Source organism: Rana temporaria, chromosome 7, assembly GCF_905171775.1.
Source record: "Rana temporaria chromosome 7, aRanTem1.1, whole genome shotgun sequence".
NCBI classification, from domain to species: Eukaryota; Metazoa; Chordata; class Amphibia; order Anura; family Ranidae; genus Rana; species Rana temporaria.
The window spans coordinates 4890796-4916712 of record NC_053495.1 but is presented as its reverse complement, the minus strand read 5'-3'; the positions used below and the strand labels follow the sequence as shown (position 1 = coordinate 4916712).

Here is a 25917-nt window from a genome sequence, read left to right as displayed (position 1 = left end):
AAGAGTTAACCTCTGTCCTCAAGTTGAATAAACAGTGAGATAGCAGCAGTCTGAGGGTAACCTGTCACAGTGGAAGAACGTTATTTCCTGCAATATATAAGGCTGAGCCTAGTGTGCAGTGAGTGAGCTGTTATCAGGAGTCAGTGAAACATTTACTTCCCCCCCTCCCCCTCGTCCTGACCCTCGGAGTACTGTACCTTCTCTGTTTTCAGTGTGCACTGCTGGCTGTCACATGGAGATGGATGGAGGAAGGAGGCAGGCAGTGTGTGAGCCTAATACTTCAAATGCAGCCAGTGTACATCCACATAGGAGCAGAAAGGAAAAAATAAATAGTCCCTCCAACTACAGTCTTCCTGACTTCACTAGAACAGAAAGTGAAAGTAAGACGGCTGCTGGGGGGGGAAGCACCTCCCAAGTCCTACAGTGATTGCTAATGGTCAGACACACAGACAGGCAAAAGTCTGACCAATGAGAGTGCTGGGGCTATTAGCTCTGCGCCTCGAATCAACACAAAACCCTGCAAATGCAGCGTCTCGCCTGCAATCACGGGATTGCAGTGACATGAACGCTCCCATAGTTCACAGTGACCAGCGCCCTAGCAGAGTAAACTTCAAGAACTTAAAAAAAAAAAAAAAAAAATTTAAAGGGACCTTTTTTTTTTTTTTTTTCATTTTTTTTTTTTTTTTTCATTTTTTTTTTTGCAGCCTTGGGGGGGTGGGGGGCGGCGCCCAGGCGCCCCCTATGGACGGGCCGCCACTGTCTGATTTCTAAATTGCTGCATTTGTAAATTCCAAAGGCCAGTACAAGGCCCCTTTCACACTGGGGCGCGAGGTACGTCGACTTTACCGCCAATTTTGCAGCAGTATTCGGCCGCTAGCGGGGGGGCGGTTATACCCCCCGCTAGCAGCAGAGAAAGGGTTAAAAAAAACACCGCAAAGCGCCTCTGCAGAGGCGCTTTGCCGGCGGTATAGCCACGTTGCACCATTGATTTCAATGGGCCGGATCGGTGGGGGAGGGGTATACACACACCGCTCCAAAGATGCTGCTAGCAGGACTTTTTTTTTACCGTCCTGCTAGCGCACCGCTCCAGCGTGAAAGCCCCTCGGCTTTGTTGCAGGAAAAACGTGTGCCTTTTATGGTCCGTTTCAGGTCCGAATTCAGCCCAAAATTCAGGTTGAAATCGGACCTGGAATAGTGAACCAGCACGCATCCGACCCCCTGCTGCGCACAGGGCCGCCATTAGGGGGGTACAGGCAGTACACCTGTAAGGGGCCCAGAGGTCCCCAGGGCCCCAGATGGCAACCCCTTTTTTAATGTTTTTTTTATATATATATATTTTTTCATTTTTATTAAAGGGCCCAGGGGTCCCCAGGGCCCTGGATGGCAACCCCCTTTTTTTTTAAATCATTTTTTTATAAAAAAATAAAATAGAATTTTTTTTTTAATATATAAGGTCAGAAGATTTAATAGATGGAAAGATGAAAAATAATGACTGAAGGTCCGCTTCAAGGTCTCCTTTCACAGGGCTCATTAGGGCCTCTAGGGGGCGCTTTCAGTATAATCCATTGATCTATTGAAGACAAGGAGCACCATGCCAAGGGCTGAGCTTCCAAATATGGTAATTTTATCATTAAAAATTCTGTAAAACGAACAAACGCGTTTCGGAAAGGTTCTGAAGGCCTCGCTTCTTCAGGGCTCCGTGTGCCGATGGAATAAAACAATGAAGGGTAACACATTGCTGCCTCACTGGGATTGGTTCTCCCACACAATGTTCCTTATTTGACATTTCTTTTGGGTCTACCTGACATAAAAAAAGAAAATGGTTGAATTTTATTCCTAGAAGGGGACGTACCGTGAACAGCGCTGAGAGTCGCTCCGGCTTATCGGGGTTCCTGGGGCCGCCGTTTTTGTTCAGTCTCACCATAAACCTCTCGCTGGGGAATGAGAAGACAGAGAACGTTCAGTGTCATGGCGGAGCTCGGGGTGACCCAGCTGGAGGATGACATGAAGGTGGCGGCGGGGAAGGCGGCGGGGTGTAGGTCACCTGATCTGACGGGCTTCTCTCATGTCATAGAGCGAGAAGAACAGGTCCACGTCCTCCCCGATGTTGCTGTGCGTGAAGCTCTTCAAGTTGAGTAGCAGGTGGTGAGGCACCGGGGCGCGAGGCTCCTTGTGTCGATGACGCAGGGTGTCCGCCTGTGAGGGGAAAGCAGGTCAGCCGTCACCAACCCGTCCCAGCAATTTCCCCTGTCACCCCCCCCTCCCCAGTACTCTATAACTGCAACCCTATGTGTTCATTCCACCGTATCATTGACATTTTCCCCAACTACACCGTGCCATTGTACCCTGGCAGCTCTTGGACGTTTGGTTACTGCAGAGTTAGGTGTGGACGGGTCAGCTGTTTCAAACATATGCCTCTGCCTTTTGGCGAACACCAAGTATAGTATCTGTTCTTATCAGTTGCCAAAAGGAGGCGCTGTGATGCTGCCCCCGACTATGGTGGAGGTTGGGGTGGCGGCTATGCAAATCCTCCGGTGTAATGGTATCTAGAAGGCTAGTATTGGGGCGAACTGAGTCCGGAGCATCCAAACAAACTTAGAGGTTCCCCCGCCGGACGGTGTTAGTAGAGCAGTGGACGGTGTCAGTAGAGCAGTGGACGGTGTCAGTAGGGCAGTGGACGGTGTCAGTAGGGCAGTGGACGGTGTCAGTAGGGCAGTGGACAGTGTCAGTAGAGCAGTGGACGGTGTCAGTAGAGCAGTGGACGGGGTCAGTAGGGCAGTGGACGGTGTCAGGGCAGTGGACGGTGTCAGTAGGGCAGTGGACGGTGTCAGAAGAGTAGTGGACGGTGTCAAAAGGGCAGTGGACGGTGTCAGTAGAGCAGTGGACGGTGTCGGTAGGGCAGTGGACGGGGTCAGTAGTGCAGTGGACGGGGTCAGTAGGGCAGTGGACGGTGTCAGTAGGGCAGTGGACGGTGTCAGTAGAGTAGTGGACGGTGTCAAAAGGGCAGTGGACGGTGTCAGTAGGGCAGTGGATGGTGTCAGTTTGGCAGTGGATGGTGTCAGTAGGGCAGTGGATGGGGTCAGTAGAGCAGAGGACGGTCCCAGTAGAGCAGTGGATGGTGTCAGTAGGGCAGTGGAGGTGTCAGTAGAGCAGTGGATGGTGTCAGTAGGGCAGTGGATGGTGTCAGTAGGGCAAAGATTGGTGTCAGTAGGGCAGTGGACGGTGTCAGTAGGGCAAAGATTGGTGTCAGTAGGGCAGTGGACGGGGTCAGTAGGGCAGTGGACGGTGTCAGTAGAGCAGTGGACGGTGTCAGTAGAGCAGTGGACGATGTCAGTAGGGCAGTGGACGGTGTCAGTAGGGCAGGGGACGGTGTCAGTAGGGCAGTGGACGGTGTCAGTAGGGCAGGGGACGGTGTCAGTAGGGCAGAGGACCGTGTCAGTAGGGCAGTGGACGGTGTCAGTAGGGCAGAGGACGGTGTCAGTAGAGCAGTGGACGGTGTCAGTAGGGCAGAGGACGGTGTCAGTAGGGCAGTGGACGGTGTCAGTAGGGCAAAGATTGGTGTCAGTAGGGCAGTGGACGGTGTCAGTAGAGCAGTGGACGGTGTCAGTAGGGCAGTGGATGGTGTCAGTAGGGCAGTGGACGGTGTCAGTAGGGCAGAGGACGATGTCAGTAGGGCAGTGGACGGTGTCAGTAGAGCAGTGGACGATGTCAGTAGGGCAGAGGACGGTGTCAGTAGGGCAGTGGACGGTGTCAGTAGGGCAAAGATTGGTGTCAGTAGGGCAGTGGACGGTGTCAGTAGGGCAGTGGATGGTGTCAGTAGGGCAGTGGACGGTGTCAGTAGGGCAGAGGACGATGTCAGTAGGGCAGTGGACGATGTCAGTAGGGCAGTGGACGGTGTCAGTAGGGCAGGGGACGGTGTCAGTGGAGCAGTGGACGGTGTCAGTAGGGCAGTGGACGGTGTCAGTAGGGCAGAGGACAGTGTCAGTAGAGCAGTGGACGGTGTCAGTAGGGCAGTGGACGGTGTCAGTAGGGCAGTGGACGGTGTCAGTAGGGCAGTGAACGGTGTCAGTAGGGCAGTGGACGGTGTCAGTAGGGCAGTGGACGGTGTCAGTAGAGCAGTGGACGGTGTCAGTAGGGCAGTGGACGGTGTCAGTAGGGCAGTGGACGGTGTCAGTAGAGCAGTGGACGGTGTCAGTAGGGCAGTGGACGGTGTCAGTAGGGCAGTGGATGGTGTCAGTAGGGCAGTGGACGGTGTCAGTAGAGCAGTGGACGGTGTCAGTAGTTTTCATTATTTTATTTTTTAATTGAATACTTAATATAGAATGTTCATAGTACCCCCCCCCCCTATCCTCGTTACAGGGGAGATGTTTAGTTCTTTGCATTCCGCCTCTTTTCTAAATCCACTCAGTCCGGTGGAAATAGGGCAGATCTATTAATAAGCGTTCCCTTTGTCAGGTCAGCGGGTTTTCTGTACGCCGCCGGCACGCTCTCTCCGCGCCGCGGGGAGCTCAGAGATCCGACTCCGCGCCCGTCAGAGGAACGAGGATCGGGGGGTGATAATGACCTCCTGGCTCCCTTAGCCTTGCCCTGCCAGGATTTAATTGCTGACCTCCTTCCCGGCTCCTCTTCGCTCTCCGTCACTCGCCGCCCCTCTCACCTGATTGGTGCTCTGCTGCACGCTGTGTCGGCTTGACAGATGCTGCGGAGAAAATTACACGCTGTCAGATGCGATGAGGTTCATCAGCCCCGTTCTGGGCGACGTCGCAGCCATAAAAATACACATACCAGACATTTTAATAGTAATGCATGCGCTTCTGTGATCCCCCCCTCCCCCCATCCCCCTCGGTTACATGGCTGAGGATGAGGGTGACAACACTTTTCAAAGCCCCCAGCTCTGCAGACTCCCGTCCTTCCTCCTGCTTGTCCTGAGACTGACTACACCTAGAGCTCTCTCCTTCCTAAAAAAAAATTATAATATGGCCTCTAAATTCCCCTCCCCCACCCTCTGCTTAATGGCTTGTCCGCTCACTGCAAGCCTGATTTCAGATTTCAGCTGCTGCAAATAAAGACAGATTTTGAGTATCAGGCGAAAACCCTCATTTGTAGGACAGCGAATGTGCAGTGAATGTGTGCGCAGCGGAGATCCCATGGTGAGGCTGTCACAGGAAGCCAAACTTCTGGTCCCCATCCTGCCCTGCCACCTCCTGACCCTGCCACTTGTAGCCAGTGCCCCGGGTCCATTTTGCCCATCATTCCTAAATGCCTTCACTACCTGATGCCTTTATACACTCTACTCATTCCTGACCTTCCTCCTGCTGCCTCCTGACCCCGCCACCTGTACCTATTGCCCTGCTACCTGTTCCAGCCCAGTTCCTGACCCACGTCCGGCTACCTGTACCCGTTGCCTTTGTATCTGACACCCGTCCTTGACCTATCTTGATCTTTGTTCCCTGTACCCCGCGCCTTTCCCTGTACCCTGCGCCTTTCCCTGTACCCCTCGCCTTTCCCTGTACCCCTCACCTTTTTGTACCCTTCGCCTTTCCCTGTACCCCTCGCCTTTCCCTGTACCCTTCGCCTTTTCCTGTACCCCTCGCCTTTCCCTGTACCCCTCGCCTTTTTGTACCCCTCGCCTTTCCCTGTACCCTTAGCCTTTCCCTGTACCCCTCGCCTTTCCCTGTACCCCTCGCCTTTCCCTGTACCCCTCGCCTTTCCTTGTACCCTTCGCCTTTCCCTGTACCCCTCGCCTTTTTGTACCCCTCGCCTTTCCCTGTACCCTTCGCCTTTTTGTACCCTTCGCCTTTCCCTGTACCCCTCGCCTTTTGTACCCCTCGCCTTTCCCTGTACCCCTCGCCTTTCCCTGTACCCCTCGCCTTTCCCTGTACCCTTCGCCTTTCCCTGTACCCTTCGCCTTTCCCTGTACCCTTCGCCTTTCCCTGTACCCCTCGCCTTTCCATGTACCCTTCGCCTTTCCCTGTACCCTTCGCCTTTTTGTACCCTTCGCCTTTCCCTGTACCCCTCGCCTTTCCCCGTACCCTTCGCCTTTCCCCGTACCCCCCGCCTTTTTGTACCCCTCGCCTTTTTGTACCCCTCGCCTTTCCCTGTACCCCTTGCCTTTCCCTGTACCCCTCGCCTTTCCCTGTACCCCTCGCCTTTCCCTGTACCCCTCGCCTTTTTGTACCCCTCGCCTTTCCCTGTACCCCTTGCCTTTCCCTGTACCCCTCGCCTTTCCCTGTACCCCTCGCCTTTCCCTGTACCCCTCGCCTTTTTGTACCCCTCGCCTTTCCCTGTACCCCTTGCCTTTTTGTACCCCTCGCCTTTTTGTACCCCTCGCCTTTCCCTGTACCCCTCGCCTTTCCCCTCGCCCTTTTGTACCCCTCGCCTTTTTGTACCCCTCGCCTTTTTGTACCCCTCGCCTTTCCCTGTACCCTTCACCTTTTTGTACCCTTCGCCTTTTTGTACCCCTCGCCTTTTTGTACACCTCGCCTTTCCCTGTACCCCTCGCCTTTTTGTACACCTCACCTTTCCCTGTACCCCTTGCCTTTCCCTGTACCCCTTGCCTTTCCCTGTACCCCTCGCCTTTCCCTGTACCCCTCGCCTTTCCCTGTACCCCTCGCCTTTTTGTACCCCTCGCCTTTCCCTGTACCCCTCGCCTTTTTGTACCCCTCGCCTTTCCCTGTACCCTTCGCTTTTCCTTGCTTTACCTGATTTCTCCTTCCTCTCTGTACATAGTTATTTGATTTTCCCTCTGCGGATCTCTGGGTTATGTAGTGGTTGCTGGATTGGTGTTTTATGTCACCTGTGATTTGTGTTCTTAATAAATAGTATTGCTTCACTTATGTTGAGTCTGGTTTTCTCTGTGTAGCTCCACATAGCTGGTCTTTCTAGCACTGCAGGAGACCAACACAGCAACTGCACAGGACCGCCTGCCGATTAATTCTCCCATTAAATCACCTCCAGTTCATCAACAGACTCCAAACAGGAGAGGAAATTGCCAGCGCGGGATCCCCCCCCCCCCCCCTGGCATGACTTGTAGCCCCATCACTAAAACAGCTACAGAGGCAAACAAGCTCCAGAGAATCCTGTTACTACTCTAAAAATGGGGAATTAACCCTCTGCACACTGCTATACACTATTACACATTTCTAGAAAGGTTTCCATATATTGCAATAAACATTCAGACTGGCCAACTGTATCAAAATAATATCAAAGTGATCCCTCTCTGGCCAACTGCATTAAAGTGATAACTCTGTGGCCAATTATGTCAGCGTGATCCTTTTCTGGTCATTTGCAGCAAAGCAATCCCTCTCTGGCCCACTGCATTCAATTAATGATCATTCTTTGGCGAACTGCGTCAATGTGATGCCTCTCTGGTGAACTACGTCAAGGTGATCCCCATCTGGCCAACTGCGTCAAAGTGATCCCCATCTGGATAAACTGCTTCTGAATTGTCCCCATCTGGCCAACTGTGTCACAATGCAGTCAACTGCATCAAAGATAGGCTTCTTTGGCCAACTGCATTAAATTATCCCTCTCTGGTCAACTGTGTCAACGTGATCCTTTTATGGCAAACTGCAATAAGGTGATCACTCTGGCCAGTTGTGTCAATGTGATCGCTCCCTGGCCAGCTGCATCAAAGTAATCCTTCTCTGGCCAACTTTGTCAAAGTGATCCCTCTCTGGCCAACTTTGTCAAAGTGATCCCTCTCTGGCCAACTTTGTCAAAGTGATCCCTCTCTGGCCAACTTTGTCAAAGTGATCCCTCTCTGGCCAACTTTGTCAAAGTGATCCCTCTCTGGCCAACTTTGTCAAAGTGATCCCTCTCTGGCCAACTTTGTCAAAGTGATCCCTCTCTGGCCAACTTTGTCAAAGTGATCCCTCTCTGGCCAACTTTGTCAAAGTGATCCCTCTATGGCCAACTTTGTCAAAGTGATCCCTCTCTGGCCAACTAAGTCAAAATGATCCTTGTCTGGCCAACTAAGTCAAAGTGATCATTGTCTGGCCAACTAAGTCAAAGTGATCATTGTCTGGGAAACTGAGTCAAAGTGATTCCTCTCTGGTCAACTGTGTCAATGTGATCCCCCTTTGGCCAACTGTGTCAATGTGATGTCTCTCTAGCCAACCATGTCCAAGTGATCAATCTCTGGCCAGCTGCATCAAAAGTGATCCTTCTCTGGCAAACTGCACCAATGTGATTACTCTGGCCAACTGAGTCAAAGTGTTCAACTGCATCAATGTGATCCCTCTTTGGCCAATTGTGTCACAGCAATTCCTCTCTGACCAACTGTGTCCAAGTGGTACCTCTCTGGCCAACTGTGTCCAGGTGATCCTTGTTTGGCCAACCTAGTCAAATTGATCCCTCTCTGGTGAACAGCATTAAAGTGATCCCTCTCTGGTCAACTGTGTCAATGCGATCACTCTGGCCAGCTGAGTCAAAGTAAACCCTCGCTGGTCAACTGCATCAATGTGATTCCTCTTTGGCCAACTGTGTCCAAGTGATCAATCTCTGGCCAGCTGCATCAAAGTGATCAATCTCTGGCAAACTGCATCAATGTGATTCCTCTTTGGCCAACTGTGTCCAAGTGATCAATCTTTGGCCAGCTGCATCAAAGTGATCAATCTCTGGCCAGCAGCACCAATGTGATTACTCTGGCCAACTGCATCAAAGTGATGCCTCTTTGTTGAACTGCATCTATGTGATCCCTCTCTGGTCAACTGCGTCAATGTGATCCCTCTGAGTCAAACTGTCCTGCTAAACTCAAAAGTGACCCCTCTTTGGCCAACTGTATCAACGTAATCCCTTTCTGGCCAACTGTGTCCAAATGATCCTTCTCTGATCAACTGCGCCAATGTGATCACTTTCTGGCCAACTGCTTCAAAATGATCCCTATCTGTCCAACTGTGTCAAAGTAATCCCTATTTGGCCAGTCCATATCCTGCTGTGCAAAAATCAAACACTTACAGAATGCTTTAACAGACACATAGTCCCAGTAAAGGCCAGACAGACACAGTTCAGACTCAGGTCTGGTCACTGACATCAGGTACGCAATAGAAATGTCTTCTCAAATCCAAACAGCTTACATACCTGATGTGTTATATACCGTATATATATATGTAAGCTGTTCGGATTTGAGTGCAAACATCTCTCCATTTCTAATCCTGTTTATTACTCACCATCTTGTATAAGTCAGAGACGCTGATCTGTTCAGAATCGACCACTTCAAACTCCTTACGGGGGACTAAGTCCAGACCAAGGTGCCTGGGGGGGGGGGACACAGAGAAGGCAATGAGAAAATGTATGTAATCCGCCCAAAGTTACAGCCTGAGAAGTAAGCCTCAATCATCGCTCTACTAATTGTTATTCATAATTTATTATTTAATTAGCTAATAACCGTGTGAGGCCATCATTTCCTCTCTGCTCTTCAAGACACAGGCCCGTCGCTGTCCTATGGCAAATACACCTCCGCAAAGTCCATTGGGGGCACCAACTGTGCTTTTAATATTGATTCCTGTTTACAAGGGGACAACACAAAGCGTTTCAGGGGGCCAAGGATCTCCTCCTTCTTCAGGGTCAGGGTCATGATCAGGGGTGGACTGACAACTCATGGGGGCCCCCGGGCAATAGAAGATTATGGGGCACCCGGGCTTACAGATTGCCACCACGCCAGGAGGCAGTGCAGAGGCGGAACAGCCAAGGTATAGTGTCCCAACATTGGTATCAGTGGGTGAAATAGTGTTGCATCATTGGTGTCTGCGGATGAATAGTGGCCCAGGGGCTAGATAAAGGCAAGCAAAGGGCCGCATTCGGCCCCCGGACTGCAATTTGGGGGCCACTGCTCTACAGTATCTCTTCTTTTTCATTGCAGGTAAATAATGGATTCCAAGCAGAAGGAATGTGCCACCATTGAGTTCTTGATAAAGGAAGGGTGAGGGACGTCTGACATCCACAAAAGGCTACAAATGTTGCTGAAGATGACACCACTGACAAGAGTCACCAATGAGAAGACATTGCCCATCAATGGTGCCATCTCTGTACCCATCCTCTGTATGTCGCACAGCCTGAACCTTTCAATGGCGACACATTGCCTCTTTTTGGAATCCATTATTTACCTGCAGTGATAAAGAAAAATAATTCATACAGAGGAAGAGTTACTCTACCGACATGTAAAATTGGACTGACCGACGTAACTTAATAAAAAAAAAAGTCGTGCCCACTTTTGCATAACTTTTGGTACGGCCCTCGTAATAACAAAGGAACAAGGTGACCCACAGCCGCCAATACCTATGGAGGAGGAACTCCGAGCGCCATACTCACTCATTGCCCCAGTCCAGTCGGACGGTCAGATGTCGCTTGACCTCTCGTACTTGGTCCTGAGTCAGGTGACCCGACTGCAGCTGCCTGCGCAGGTCAATCACCTCGTTCATGACATGGCGCAGCTTGTAGAAGAGGTCGACCTTGTGCTTCTGGGGTGAGAGAAGAAAAGAGAGGAAGATGTGGGGCAATGTCCGGCATCAACATCGGGAAGAAAGATGGAGTAAAGAGAGAGAGCGAGGATAAAGAGACAGAGAAGACGTGTGCAGGACGTGAGATTACAGAGAGAGTGGGAGGCAGAACACGAGATGACATCACAGAGAGATTAATCACCAGCATCACCATTATACAGGCAGTGCGCACAGGTATGTACGATGGAAGCAGATGTGTAGTAGTGTCTGCAGGGCCGGCCTTAGGTGTTCAGGCGCCCTGTGCGAGCTAATCCTGTGGCGCCACCCCCCCCCATCTTCACCCCTGGCCCCCTGGTCACCTAAACATACACAAAGAGGAAAAAAATATTTCATATCAGTGCAGCCCCCCCCCCCCCGTTCAGTGCAGCCCCCCTTCAGTGCGAGTGCCACCGCGGGTGTAATACAATCGCGGAGGGGGTGCCGGTCTAAAACCCCCCCTTAGTACGCCTCTGGATGGCCGCACGGCGCCCCTGTTGCCCATGGCGCCCTGTGCGGCCGCACAGCTCGCACACCCCAAAGGCCGGCCCTGAGTGTCTGTACACGGCAGGAAAACCCCGTTAGCAGGGCAGCCATCAGGAATTTTGGGGCCCCTTACACAGCTTCAGGCATGGGCCCCCTGGTGGAGCAGAGAACGGGGGGGGGGGGGGGAGGGGTGCTGCCGCAAATTGAGAACTGGGGGCGCGGGGCGACATGAATTAAGAAGCGGGGGTGCAGCGAATTAAGGTCAGGGGGGCTTTGGGTGCTGACGTACAAAAAAAAAGGGGGGTTGCCATCCGGGGGCGGGGGGCCGTGCCATTAGGGCGCCTGGGGACCACCGGGCCCCTTACAGGTCGGGGGGGGGGGGGGGCTTTGGGTGCTGACGAACAAATTTTTTTTTGAAAGAATAGGGGGTTGGCATCCGTGCCCCTGGGAACCCCCGGGCCCCTGTACCCCCCTGATGGCGGCCCTGCCCGTTAGATCTCACACACCAACACTAATAGCCTTACATTGACCCAACACACTGCAGATCTAATACAAGACTAAAGAGCGGTGACATCACTGAGAATGCAGCCTATCCATTCACTAGAGAGCGGTGACATCACTGAGAATGCAGCCTATCCATTCACTAGAGAGCGGTGACATCACTGAGAATGCAGCCTATCCAATCACTAGAGAGCGGAGACATCACTGAGAATGCAGCCTATCCATTCACTAGAGAGCGGTGACATCACTGAGACTGCAGCCTATCCATTAACTAGAGAGCGATGACATCACTGAGAATGCAGCATATCCATTCACTAGAGAGCGGTGACATCACTGAGAATGCAGCCTATCCATTCACTATAGAGCGGTGACATCACTGAGACTGCAGCCTATCCATTAACTAGAGAGCGATGACATCACTGAGAATGCAGCATATCCATTCACTAGAGAGCGGTGACATCACTGAGAATGCAGCCTATCCATTCACTATAGAGCGGTGACATCACTGAGAATGCAGCCTATCCAATCACTAGAGAGCGGTGACATCACTGAGAATGCAGCCTATCCAATCACTAGAGAGCGGTGACATCACTGAGAATGCAGCCTATCCATTCACTAGAGAGCGGTGACATCACTGAGACTGCAGCCTATCCCTTCACTAGAGAGCGGTGACATCACTGAGAATGCAGCCTATCCATTCACTATAGAGCGGTGACATCACTGAGAATGCAGCCAATCCAATCACTAGAGAGCGGTGACATCACTGAGAATGCAGCCTATCCCTTCACTAGAGAGCGGTGACATCACTGAGAATGCAGCCTATCCATTCACTAGAGAGCGGTGACATCACTGAGAATGCAGCCTATCCATTCACTAGAGAGAGCGGTGACATCACTGAGAATGCAGCCTATCCAATCACTAGAGAGCGGTGACATCACTGAGAACGCAGCCTATCCATTCACTAGAGAGCGATGACATCACTGAGAAGGCAGCCTATCCAATCACTAGAGAGCGGTGACATCACTGAGAACGCAGCCTATCCATTCACTAGAGAGCGATGACATCACTGAGAACGCAGCCTATCCAATCACTAGAGAGCGGTGACATCACTGAGAACGCAGCCTATCCATTCACTAGAGAGCGGTGACATCACTGAGAACGCAGCCTATCCATTCACTAGAGAGCGATGACATCACTGAGAACGCAGCCTATCCATTCACTAGAGAGCGGTGACATCACTGAGAACGCAGCCTATCCATTCACTAGAGAGCGATGACATCACTGAGAACGCGGCTGTAGTTGCGTTGCGGTTGGCAGGGAATAGGAATATTGGATGTGGGAATCTCAGAGATTCTGCCCAGATTTTACTCTCACAAGCCGTCTCTGTAATTATTCCGAGCTTCTCGCCATCAGCAGACTGCGCACACCTACGCTCGATCCCGCCGTAAAATCAGACCGACAAGCAGCTGTCCTATTCATAGGAAATCAGACGCCATTGTAATAAAATCTGGCGTTTGTCACAGATTTCCCCCAACTTCTGGCAATGTTTAAAAAACCTGTCGCTCATCGTCTTCCCGGAGAGACGGGATCCTCGCCGGCGTCCGATGGCGATGAGCGGCGTGCGGGAAACCTTTCCCCGGCTAGGATTACAGATGGCGGTTCAGAAACGAGGAAGGTGACCCCCCCCCCCTCCCTCCTACAATTTAGCATAAAATTAAAATTCTGTTGCGCCCGATGCTGGAAATAGTTTGTTTGTCGGAGGCGGGGCCCACGCCGCGCCGGAGACGAGACGTCCAAACCTGTCCAAATTTAGAGGAAATCAGCAAACATTCGGAATAAATCACTTCTGGATTCCTGGCAGAAACACCAGAAAACAGACAGCAAAACAAGCGGCGGGGAAAACATGTCTCCGGAATACGGCCAATCCCGCGCTGGACGGGCGGGGACTAAAAATCGTCGGGTGATACGGATAAAGCTCCTTCACTATTCTGCAGGTTACACTTTGTATACAAAGTTACCGATTATCAAGATCAGTGCAGCCATTGGCTCTGTATTGGTGGCCATGAGGGTTGAAGGAGGACTCCGCCCAGAGCCCTGGTGCCCATCCTGTTGCATGTGGCCCTTTGGCACTTACTGTGTGGCCCCAGGGGCCCCTGCAGACAGCCAATGAAATAAAAGTCATTATTGGCCTGACTTCTAACAGTTATTGGTTTGATTTATTCTGCGCTGCCCATCCATGTTATAAGTCTGCAGTCTCTGACCATCTCCTGTAATATGTCTGCAGTCTCTGACCATCTCCTGTACTATGTCTGCAGTCTCTGACCATCTCCTGTACTATGTCTGCAGTCTCTGACCATCTCCTGTAGTGTGTCTGCAGTCCCTAACCGTCTCCTGTACTATGTCTGCAGTCTCTAACCGTCTCCTGTACTATGTCTGCAGTCTCTGACCATCTCCTGTACTGTGTCTGCAGTCTCTGACCATCTCCTGTAGTGTGTCTGCAGTCTCTGACCATCTCCTGTACTATGTCTGCAGTCTCTGACCATCTCCTGTAGTATGTCTGCAGTCTCTGACCATCTCCTGTACTATGTCTTCAGTCTCTGACCATCTCCTGTATTATGTCTGCAGTCTCTGACCATCTCCTGTATTATGTCTGCAGTCTCTGACCATCTCCTGTATTATGTCTGCAGTCTCTGACCATCTCCTGTAGTATGTCTGCAGTCTCTGACCCTTTCCTGTAGTATGTCTTCAGTCTCTGACCATCTCCTGTAGGATCTCTGCAGTCTCTGACCATCTCCTGTAGTGTGTCTGCAGTCTTTGACCATCTCCTGTAGTGTGTCTGCAGTCTCTAACCGTCTCCTGTACTATGTCTGCAGTCTCTGACCATCTCCTGTAGTATGTTTGCAATCTCTGACCATCTCCTGTAGGATCTCTGCAGTCTCTGACCATCTCCTGTAGTATGTCTGCAGTCTCTGATCGTCTCCTGTATTATGTCTGCAGTCTCTGATCGTCTCCTGTAGTATGTCTGCAGTCTCTGATCGTCTCCTGTAGTATGTCTGCAGTCTCTGACCCTCTCCTGTAGTATGTCTGCAGTCTCTGACCCTCTCCTGTACTGTGTCTGCAGTCTCTGACCGTCTCCTGTAGTATGTCTGCAGTCTCTGACCGTCTCCTGTAGCATGCCTGCAGTCTCTGACCCTCTCCTGTAGTATGTCTGCAGTCTCTGACCTCCTCCTGTAGTGTGTCTGCAGTCTCTGATTGTCTCCTGTAGTATGTCTGCAGTCTCTGATCGTCTCCTGTAGTGTGTCTGCAGTCTCTGATCGTCTCCTGTAGTGTGTCTGCAGTCTCTGACCATCTCCTGTAGTAAGTCTGCAGTCTCTGACCTCCTCCTGTAGTATGTCTGCAGTCTCTGACCGTCTCCTGTAGCATGCCTGCAGTCTCTGACCCTCTCCTGTAGTGTGTCTGCAGTCTCTGACAATAATTCTGGATCTATGGTGGGTTTCCAGCCTCTCGGAAGTGACAGTTGATGTGATTTTATCTCTAGTTTGCTGTTCTGGATTTTCTTTTGTTTTATTGATGGGAATTTGTATCTTTCTGAAGACTCTGCATTCCTTCTACAAGACATTACAGGTTCTCTTTGGCCCCCCGCTATGCTGACTCTGGCACACAGGGGGCACCGGGAGGAAGGAGGCGATGGTGAGAAGTGAGTGGGCACGAGAAGAGAGGAGGAGGAGGAGGAGGAGGGGATGCGTGGGAAGCTGGGAGAGTTTTGCAGCGTTTCCATGGAGACAAACTGCTGAGAATCCGCGCCCATCACTGCGACGAGCGGCATCCGGAGAACGGGTTCAAGAATTCCCAACTGCAGGTGTGCAAAAAAGAGGACCTGTCATTGGACACAAAGTCATCCGCAGGATCTCCCCATCATTGTGACAGAGGAAGAATCATTTATAGATCTTTATAACTGGAATCAAGGAGAGCGCGGGGCATTGACTTTGTCAGTGGGGGGAATAGTGTCCCATCATTGGTATCAGTAGGAGGAATAGTGTCCCATCATTGGTGTCAGTGGGAGGAATAGTGTCCCATCATTGGTGTCAGTGGGAGGAATAGTGTCCCATCATTGGTGGCAGTGGGAGGAATAGTGTCCCATCATTGGTATCAGTGGGAGGAATAGTGCCCCATCATTGGTGTCAGTGGGGGGAATAGTGTCCCATCATTGGTGTCAGTGGGAGGAATAGTGTCCCCCATCATTGGTGTCAGTGGGAGGAATAGTGTCCCATCATTGGTGTCAGTGGGAGGAATAGTGTCCCATCATTGGTGTCAGTGGGGGGAATAGTGTCCCATCATTGGTGTCAGTGGGGGGAATAGTGTCCCATCATTGGTGTCAGTGGGAGGAATAGTGTCCCATCATTGGTGTCAGTGGGAGGAATAGTGTCCCATCATTGGTGGCAGTGGGAGGAATAGTGTCCCATCATTTGTGTCAGTGGGAGGAATAGTGTCCCATCATTGGTGTCAGTGGGAGGAATAGTATCCCATCATTGGTGTCAGTGGGAGGAATAGTGTCCCATCATTGGTATCAGTGGAAGGAATAGTGTCCCATCATTGGTGTCAGTGGGAGGAATAGTGTCCCATCATTGGTATCAGTGGAAGGAATAGTGTCCCATCATTGGTGTCAGTGGGAGGAATAGTATCCCATCATTGGTGTCAGTGGGAGGAATAGTGTCCCATCATTGGTGTCAGTTGGGGGGAATAGTGTCCCATCATTGGTGTCAGTGGGGGGAATAGTGCCCCATCATTGGTGTCAGTGGGAGGAATAGTATCCCATCATTGGTGTCAGTGGGAGGAATAGTGTCCCATCATTGGTGTCAGTGGAAGGAATAGTGTCCCATCATTGGTGTCAGTGGGAGGAATAGTGTCCCATCATTGGTGTCAGTGGGAGGAATAGTGCCCCATCATTGGTGTCAGTGGGAGGAATAGTGTCCCATCATTGGTGTTAGTGGGAGGAATAGTGTCCCATCATTGGTATCAGTGGGAGGAATAGTGTCCCATCATTGGTGTCAGTGGGAGGAATAGTGTCCCATCATTGGTGTCAGTGGGGGGAATAGTGTCCCATCATTGGTGTCAGTGGGGGGAATACTGCCCCATTATTTATTCTTCATGTGAAATAATTGCCCGGACTTCCAGCTGTCGGCAGCACGGGGGGGGGGGGGGGGTTCGGAGCAGCAGTGCCCCCTAGTAAGGTAAGTAGTTTAATATTTCAGTGATCGCTATTTATCGATCGATCCCGCTAGACATCAGAATCGATCGTCACGTCTGGAAAACATGCCCCCGTCGGAGGTTGATGAGAGTTGTGTGTGACCTGCGGTGACCAGCGGGGTGGCGCCCTCTAGCTTCCATTGCCGGCAAAACCCGAAAAAAAAAAAAAAAGTAGGCGGAGTTGAGAAGCCGAAATCTGAGGACATGAAAACATAATGAAGTGTAATTGAGAATATGAAGGTTCTGCCGACGAGCCAATGGGGACAAAGGTGAACTTGCGCCCTGCCCCCCCTCCTCTCCCGCGATTACGCTCCGTCTGCCGCGCTACTAATCTGCTCACCGGCGCTTTCCAAATACGCCCCACCCGGTGCCAAACCACTCGCATGTAAAGGGGGGGGGAGAGGATTAGGCCGGGAGTCCGGCACGCCACAGGGGGGAGGGGGGAATTAATAATATGGGGGGGGGGATTTACACATTTGGAAGGAGAAGTAACTCTGACTGGATGGGGGAGGGGGGGGGGAGCGAAACGCACTAATGTCATTGTAACAGAAGAAGCCGCTTCAGGCGCCCGTCCCCGACGCACCAAAACTGGGTCACTGTATTAAGGTCACATAAGCACACGGGCGGCGGGGCGAGGATGTCTCTGCGTACTACAGCACGCCGCCGCGAGGGGAGGCTCCGCGCAGGAGACCGCTTACATAAGAGAACGCAGAAAAAACGCCGCAGGTTGTACCCTAAAAAAAAAACGCGTTATACGTCTGATGATGGCTCAGAGACAGCCAATGAGGAGACTCCGGAGAAGAACATGGGAGGAGCCTCTCTTCTAATAAATTCAAAAAGTTACAATTTTCCTGAAATTATGGAAAATAATTGCGAGAAATTCGTGAAATTTAGACATTTCGCCAAAAGGCATTGAAGTGCGACGGGAGACGCCCCCTGCCCGTGTATAACCCACCCTTTTCATGAAGCGCCCATCAAATGCAGTCTCACCAGCGCCCATCAAATGCAGCCTCACCAATGCCCATCAAATGAAGCCTCACCAGTGCCCATCAAATGCAGCCTCACCAGCGCCCATCAAATGAAGCCTCACCAGTGCCAATCAAATGCAGCCTCACCAGTGCCAATCAAATCCATCCTCACCAGTGCCCATCAAATGCAGCCTCACCAGCGCCCATCAAATGCAGCCTCTCGAGCGCCAATCAAATGCAGCCTCACCAGCGCCCATCAAATGCAGCCTCACCAGTGCCTATCAAATGCAGCCTCACCAGTGCCCATCAAATGCAGCCTCACCAGCACCCATCAAATGAAGCCTCACCAGTGCCAATCAAATGCAGCCTCACCAGCGCCCATCAAATGCAGACTCACCAGTGCCCATCAAATGTAGCCTCGCCAGCGCTCATCAAATGTAGCCTCACCAGCGCCCATCAATCTAAGCCTCACCAGCGCCCATCAAATGCAGCCTCACCAGTGCCCATCAAATGCAGCCTCACCAGCGCCCATCAAATGCAGCCTCACCAGCGCCCATCAAATGCAGCCTCACCAGCGCCCATCAAATGCAGCCTCGCCAGCGCCCATCAAATGCAGCCTCACCAGTGCCCATCAAATGCAGCCTCACCAGTGCCCATGAAATGCAGCCTCACCAGCGCCCATCAAATGCAGCCTCACCAGTGCCCATCAAATGCAGCCTCACCAGTGCCCATCAAATTCATCCTCACCAGTGCCCATGAAATGCAGCTTCACCAGCGCCCATCAAATGCAGCCTCACCAGTGCCCATCAAATTCATCCTCACCAGTGCCCATGAAATGCAGCTTCACCAGCGCCCATCAAATGCAGCCTCACCAGTGCCCATCAAATTCATCCTCACCAGTGCCCATGAAATGCAGCTTCACCAGCGCCCATCAAATTCACCCTCACCAGTGCCCATCAAATGCAGCTTCACCAGCGCCCATCAAATTAAGCCTCACCAGCGCCAATCAAATGCAGCCTCACCAGCACCCATCAAATGAAGCCTCACCAGCGCCCATCAAATGTAGCCCACCAGTGCCCATTAATGCAGCCTCACCAGCGCCCATCAAATGCAGTCTCACCAGCGCCCATCAAATGCAGCCTCACCAGCGCCCATCAAATGCAGCCTCACCAGCGCCCATCAAATGCAGCCTCACCAGCACCCATCAAATGCAGCCTCACCAGTGCCCATCAAATGCAGCCTCACCAGTGCCCATCAAATTCAGCCTCACCAGCGCCCATCAAATGCAGCCTCACCAGTGCCCATCAAATGCAGCCTCACCAGTGCCCATCAAATGCAGCCTCACCAATGCCCATCAAATGCAGCCTCACCAGCGCCCATCAAATGCAGCCTCACCAGCGCCCATCAAATGCAGCCTCACCAGCGCCAATCAAATGAATGTTTGCTTGCTTCCATTCATTTGGGAGTTGGGACAAAGTCGCTGAGCCTCTGACTCTTTGTGCGAACGGAGCGGCGGCTGCCTGCTGATGCTGAGACTTAGCTGCTTGCTGCAGAGAGAAGAGAGTAGAAATACCAGTGGCCGGGCGCCCCAGGCAGTAGTGCGCCCTAGGCGGCTGCCTAGTGGTAGCACCGGCCCTGCTTAGAACCCCCAAACTCGATACAATTTCTGAAAGCAGAGGCCCTGGAGAATAAAATGTAAAAACATTTACAGTGTTGGGATTTTTACAGCGCTGAAACAACAGAAATCCTTTACAATCCTTTTTACAGTATTGCGTCCCGTGGCCGCATCCCAGTACGCATGTTCACAATCACGTCGGAACAACTGCCTAAGATACGTCGGATCACTGCCTGCGGCGTGAACGTAACCTACACCCAGTCATATTCACGTCCTACGTAAAATACGTCGGCTTGCGTTCCCTGGTGCAGCCCTTTGCTGCTGAGTTACACCTCCTTTATGGGGCATAACTTTACACCGGACGCACGTACGTTCGTGAATCGGCGTATCTCCCTCATTTGCATATGTGAATAGAAAATCAATGGGAGCGCCAAATACGTCCAGCGTAAATATGCGCCCCACTCTATGCCGGCGTAGACAAGTTACGTCGGTCGGATGAAGCCTGTTTTCAGGCGTATCTCAGTTTCTGAGTCCGGCGCACAGATACGACGGCGCATATTTGCACTTACGCGGCGTATGTGAATCCGGGCCATTGTATCTATTGTTTATCCTTGTATCTATTTTGTATGTATTTATTAGTCTTGTATCTACTTTGTATCTGTTTATTATCCGTGGGGTAGATTCAGGTACTGCTGCGCACTTCTTATGGAGGCGCAGCGTTACGTTTTTACGCTACGCCTCCGTAAATTACTTGCGCTATGCTTGATTCAGGAAGCAGTAGCTCCGTACTATACGCTGACTACAACGGGAACGCCACCTAGCGGCCATCGTAAGAATGCAGCCTACGATACGACGGCATAAGAGCCTTATGCCGCGCATATCTTAGGCTGCAGTTGGCGTAACGAGCTTTCTGAATACAGAAAAGTATCGGCACCATCTCTGTCACTTCATAGAGCAGCGATGATCCCGCCATCAGCAAGGTCACACGGCACCAACAATCTGTTGTGCTTTCCGCTGCTCGCCAAGCTCTGCCTTCACCATCATGCAATGTCATTTCATATTTCATCGTTTTTTCTGCGTGTCGCACTAGTTGGAGGGGACAGTCTCACACTAATAACGCTTTTTACTTTCCCATGAACGGTTCGGGGGTTCAGCGACTGTTTTTGGTGTTAGTAAAGTTTTATTTACGAATTTTGTTCTCGGGGTCGGTCTGGATGAAGCCCTGCAGGTGTCGCTGACGGCGAGCGTCCTGATTGACTGATTGGAGATTTAACATTCAGTTTGCTGAGAGAGGGGACAGCGCGTCAGTGTCGGCTTCACACCAGAACAGACATTGATTGATGGCACCGGCGGAGTGTTTAAAGGCTCCTTCTGCATCCACATGATGGGAATTGTTTCCTAAAAGCCGGTATCAGCAGGAGAGTCTTGTACCGCGTCAGCAGGAGAGTCTTGTACCGCATCAGCAGGAGAGTCTTGTACCGGGTCAGCAGGAGAGTCTTGTACCGCGTCAGCAGGAGAGTCTTGTACCGGGTCAGCAGGAGAGTCTTGTACCGGGTCAGCAGGAGAGTCTTGTACCGGGTCAGCAGGAGAGTCTTGTACCGCGTCAGCAGGAGAGTCTTGTACCGCGTCAGCAGGAGAGTCTTGTACCGGGTCAGCAGGAGAGTCTTGTACCGGGTCAGCAGGAGAGTCTTGTACCGGGTCAGCAGGAGAGTCTTGTACCGCGTCAGCCATCGATAAAGATCCACAAAGATCGGAGGATAAGGGATCCACTTTTTTCAGCAAATTATTTGTAAAAAGAAACATGAACTTTACAAATACAAAGGCTGCATTCTCAGTGATGTCATCGCTCTATAGTGATTGGATAGGCTGCATTCTCAGTGATGTCACCGCTCTCTAGTGAAGGGATAGGCTGCATTCTCAGTGATGTCACCGCTCTCTAGTGAATGGATAGGCTGCATTCTCAGTGATGTCATCGCTCTCTAGTGATTGGATAGGCTGCGTTCTCAGTGATGTCATCGCTCTCTAGTGATTGGATAGGCTGCATTCTCAGTGATGTCACCGCTCTCTAGTGAATGGATAGGCTGCATTCTCAGTGATGTCATCGCTCTCTAGTGAATGGATAGGCTGCATTCTCAGTGATGTCATCGCTCTCTAGTGAATGGATAGGCTGCAGTCTCTGTGATGTCACTGCTCTCTAGTGATTGGATAGGCTGCGTTCTCAGTGATGTCATTGCTCTCTAGTGAATGGATAGGCTGCATTCTCAGTGATGTCACCGCTCTCTAGTGATTGGATAGGCTGCCTTCTCAGTGATGTCACCGCTCTCTAGTGATTGGATAGGCTGCGTTCTCAGTGATGTCACCGCTCTCTAGTGAATGGATAGGCTGCCTTCTCAGTGATGTCACCGCTCTCTAGTGAATGGATAGGCTGGCTTCTCAATGATGTCACTGCTCTCTAGTGAATGGATAGGCTGCATTCTCAATGATGTCACCGCTCTCTAGTGATTGGATAGGCTCCATTCTCAATGATGTCACAGCTCTCTAGTGAATGGATAGGCTGCCTTCTCAATGATGTCACCGCTCTCTAGTGAATGGATAGGCTGCATTCTCAATGATGTCACTGCTCTCTAGTGAATGGATAGGCTGCATTCTCAGTGATGTCACCGCTCTCTAGTGAATGGATAGGCTGCATTCTCAGTGATGTCACCGCTTTCTAGTGAATGGATAGGCTGCATTCTCAGTGATGTCACCGCTCTCTAGTGAATGGATAGGCTGCATTCTCAGTGATGTCATCGCTCTCTAGTGAATGGATAGGCTGCATTCTCAGTGATGTCACCGCTCTCTAGTGAATGGATAGGCTGCATTCTCAGTGATGTCACCGCTCTCTAGTGAATGGATAGGCTGCCTTCTCAGTGATGTCACCGCTTTCTAGTGAATGGATAGGCTGCATTCTCAGTGATGTCACCGCTCTCTAGTGAATGGATAGGCTGCATTCTCAGTGATGTCATCGCTCTCTAGTGAATGGATAGGCTGCATTCTCAGTGATGTCACCGCTCTCTAGTGAATGGATAGGCTGCATTCTCAGTGATGTCATCGCTCTCTAGTGAATGGATAGGCTGCATTCTCAGTGATGTCACCGCTCTCTAGTGATTGGATAGACTGATTTCTCTGTGATGTCACCGCTCTCTAGTGAATGGATAGACTGCATTCTCAGTGATGTCACCGCTCTCTAGTGAATGGATAGACTGCATTCTCAGTGATGTCACCGCTCTCTAGTGATTGGATAGGCTGCATTCTCAGTGATGTCACTGCTCTCTAGTGATTGGATAGGCTGCGTTCTCAGTGATGTCACCGCTCTCTAGTGAATGGATAGGCTGCATTCTCAGTGATGTCATCGCTCTCTAGTGAATGGATAGGCTACATTCTCAATGATGTCACCGCTCTCTAGTGATTGGATAGGCTGCATTCTTAATGATGTCACTGCCCTCTAGTGATTGGATAGGCTGCATTCTCAGTGATGTCACTGCTCTCTAGTGATTGGATAGGCTGCGTTCTCAGGGATTCTCATTCTCATTAATATAAATGCCGTTTGCAATTCTCTGACACTACCTTGCACTCTCTCTCTCTCTCTCTCTCTCTCTCTCTCGCTCTCTCTGTTGTTTATCGCTATAATATCTCTGATGGGCTTGATTAATATAGCCGTGTAAATGGCAGTCGTGGTTTGGAAAGGTCAGTTACCCCTCTAATCACATTGAAGCTGTAAGATGATGGGATCCTCTTTGTTTTCTATCCTCTCATGGAATGAGCCAGTCTCATGTCTCTACATTGGCGCTCTGTGTCTATACATCGGAGGGCTCTGACTTTCTGCAGTACGGCGTGTGGGTTTGCGGCGAACAGAACATGCGTTACTACAGCAACAGCTGCTGGGTTTAAAGTGCCAGGAAAACAATGCAGCCCTCGTGTCTGGGATGTGATCGGTGTTATGGATAGACGGCAGACAGCAAATCGTGAGAACAACTCTTCATGGGCCCCCCTTGCAATGGCTCGGGGGAGGGGGGGGTGCACTTACTTACCACATAGAGCTGCTTCCATAGTGAGGCCCATTCTTGCAGCGTAGTCGTCACCTCTGTGACCAGGGGGTCTTCCACCGGAACCACCGTCTCATACTGCCTGCAGGGGAAGAAAGAGTCATATCAGGCCGCCAGAAACCCAAAGATCAGCGACAGGCTGAGAGAGCTGCGACTCGCCCGACCGCTCGCCCGCAGCCGGGGACAGGCGAGTCCTCTGTCACCTTAAGTGTGCGGAGCGGCAACTGCCGAAGCTAATTAGACAGCATAGCGGCGCAAAAAAACAAAACAAAATGATGATATGCAATAGCCCAGAGCAACCAATCGGGGGACGGATTACTCACCGCCGCTATCTAGCCCTATTTTCTACTCAAATCCCCCAGCAAGCCCACCACCCCCAGTGTAGCAATCTGTACATGCAAATCTACAACATATCTGCAAGAATGTATCACTCCTAAAGGGAAGATGCATGAAAAAGTACATTTTGATTTGGATAGAAAAGACACTAAAAGGTTACATTTTATTGACTTTAGACATCTGAGATCTCCCTGCAGTAGTTTGTGTCTCTGCCCCTCCCACAATGGTGACATTTCCTGCAGTAGTTTGTGTCTCTGCCCCTCCCACAATGGGGAGATTTCCTGCAGTAGTTTGTGTCTCTGCCCCTCCCACAATGGTGAGATTTCCTGCAGTAGTTTGTGTCTCTGCCCCTCCCACAATGGGGAGATTTCCTGCAGTAGTTTGTGTCTCTGCCCCTCCCACAATGGGGAGATTCCCTGCAGTAGTTTGTGTCTCTGCCCCTCCCACAATGGGGAGATTTCCTGCAGTAGTTTGTGTCTCTGCCCCTCCCACAATGGGGAGATTCCCTGCAGTAGTTTGTGTCTCTGCCCCTCCCACAATGGTGAGATTTCTTGCAGTAGTTTGTGTCTCTGCCCCTCCCACAATGGAGAGATTTCCCTGCAGTAGTTTGTGTCTCTGCCCCTCCCACAATGGAGAGATTTCCCTGCAGTAGTTTGTGGCTCTGCCCCTCCCACAATGATGAGATTTCCCTGCAGTAGTTTGTGTCTCTGCCCCTCCCACAATGGGGAGATTTCCTGCAGTAGTTTGTGTCTCTGCCCCTCCCACAATGGGGAGATTTCCTGCAGTAGTTTGTGTCTCTGCCCCTCCCACAATGAGGAGATTTCCTGCAGTAGTTTGTGTCTCTGCCCCTCCCACAATGGGGAGATTCCCTGCAGTAGTTTGTGTCTCTGCCCCTCCCACAATGGGGAGATTTCCTGCAGTAGTTTGTGTCTCTGCCCCTCCCACAATGGGGAGATTCCCTGCAGTAGTTTGTGTCTCTGCCCCTCCCACAATGGTGAGATTTCTTGCAGTAGTTTGTGTCTCTGCCCCTCCCACAATGGAGAGATTTCCCTGCAGTAGTTTGTGTCTCTGCCCCTCCCACAATGGAGAGATTTCCCTGCAGTAGTTTGTGGCTCTGCCCCTCCCACAATGATGAGATTTCCCTGCAGTAGTTTGTGTCTCTGCCCCTCCCACAATGGGGAGATTTCCTGCAGTAGTTTGTGTCTCTGCCCCTCCCACAATGAGGAGATTTCCTGCAGTAGTTTGTGTCTCTGCCCCTCCCACAATGGTGAGATTTCCTGCAGTAGTTTGTGTCTCTGCCCCTCCCACAATGATGAGATTCCCTGCAGTAGTTTGTGTCTCTGCCCCTCCCACAATGGTGAGATTTCCCTGCAGTAGTTTGTGTCTCTGCCCCTCCCACAATGGGGAGATTCCCTGCAGTAGTTTGTGTCTCTGCCCCTCCCACAATGGGGAGATGTGGTCTCATCTTTGAAGCCCCCCCCCCTCATGGTATAATAAGCCAATATGAATTTTGGTGCAGAGGGGTTTTCCTCTCTGTCCCCATTTTTAGTGACTCTTTCATTTCGGAGGTTCCGATCTTTGAACCTCGCTGGAACTTCAGCTATTTTTCTCGGGAACAATCGCACGTTTAGGAAGGTAACGGCTTCACTTTAAGGAGAGAGAGAGAAAAGGAACGGGGACGCTCCTCGGAATACCAAACTTGCGATGACATCAAGGAGCTGATTATGGCTGTAAAAGCCGATCAAAGATGCCGATCCACCTTCCCTGTCAGAGGGATTTTAACAAGATGAGCTTCAGCCGGGCGGGTGATGGTACACATTCCACCGCAGACTTTAATGGAAGGGAAAATTCATAAATGATAGCGGGATGGGGGGTAAAAATCAAATGGTGGGGTGGGGGGGGGGGGGTCTAGGAATGAGATTGGGGGGTGTAGAAATTAAATGGGGGTGTGGGGTGTAGGAATAAGACTGGGGGGGTGGGGGTGTAGGAATGAGATTGAGGGGTGTGTGGGGTGTAGGAATGAGATGGGGGTGTGTGGGGTGTAGGAATGAGATTGGGGGGTGTAGGAATGAGATTGAGGGGTGTAAGGTGTAGGAGCTAGGGGGGGGGGGGGGGGGGGGGTGTAGGAATAATATTTGGGGGTGTAAAAATGAGATGAGGGGGTGGGGGTGTAGGGATGAGTTGGGGGGGGTGGAGGATGTAGG

General features: G+C 51.3%; 1 protein-coding gene across 11 annotated transcripts in view; it reads right to left on the bottom strand.

Annotated features, from left to right (window-relative positions):
* Positions 1 to 25917, bottom strand: part of DOCK3 (dedicator of cytokinesis 3) — a 160742-nt gene that overhangs the window by 69781 nt on the left and 65044 nt on the right. For 8 of the 11 annotated variants that reach the window (XM_040358742.1, XM_040358731.1, XM_040358732.1 and 5 more), the window contains exons 5-10: positions 23363 to 23459; positions 10312 to 10460; positions 9171 to 9255; positions 4610 to 4699; positions 2045 to 2196; positions 1853 to 1934 (exon numbers count right to left, since the gene is read on the bottom strand). In XM_040358742.1, coding sequence (XP_040214676.1) covers positions 1853 to 1934; positions 2045 to 2196; positions 4610 to 4699; positions 9171 to 9255; positions 10312 to 10460; positions 23363 to 23459 — 655 coding nt within the window. The remainder of the gene's footprint in view (positions 1 to 1852; positions 1935 to 2044; positions 2197 to 4609; positions 4700 to 9170; positions 9256 to 10311; positions 10461 to 23362; positions 23460 to 25917) is intronic. The other 3 variants (XM_040358736.1, XM_040358740.1, XM_040358741.1) reach the window with 1 other exon arrangement.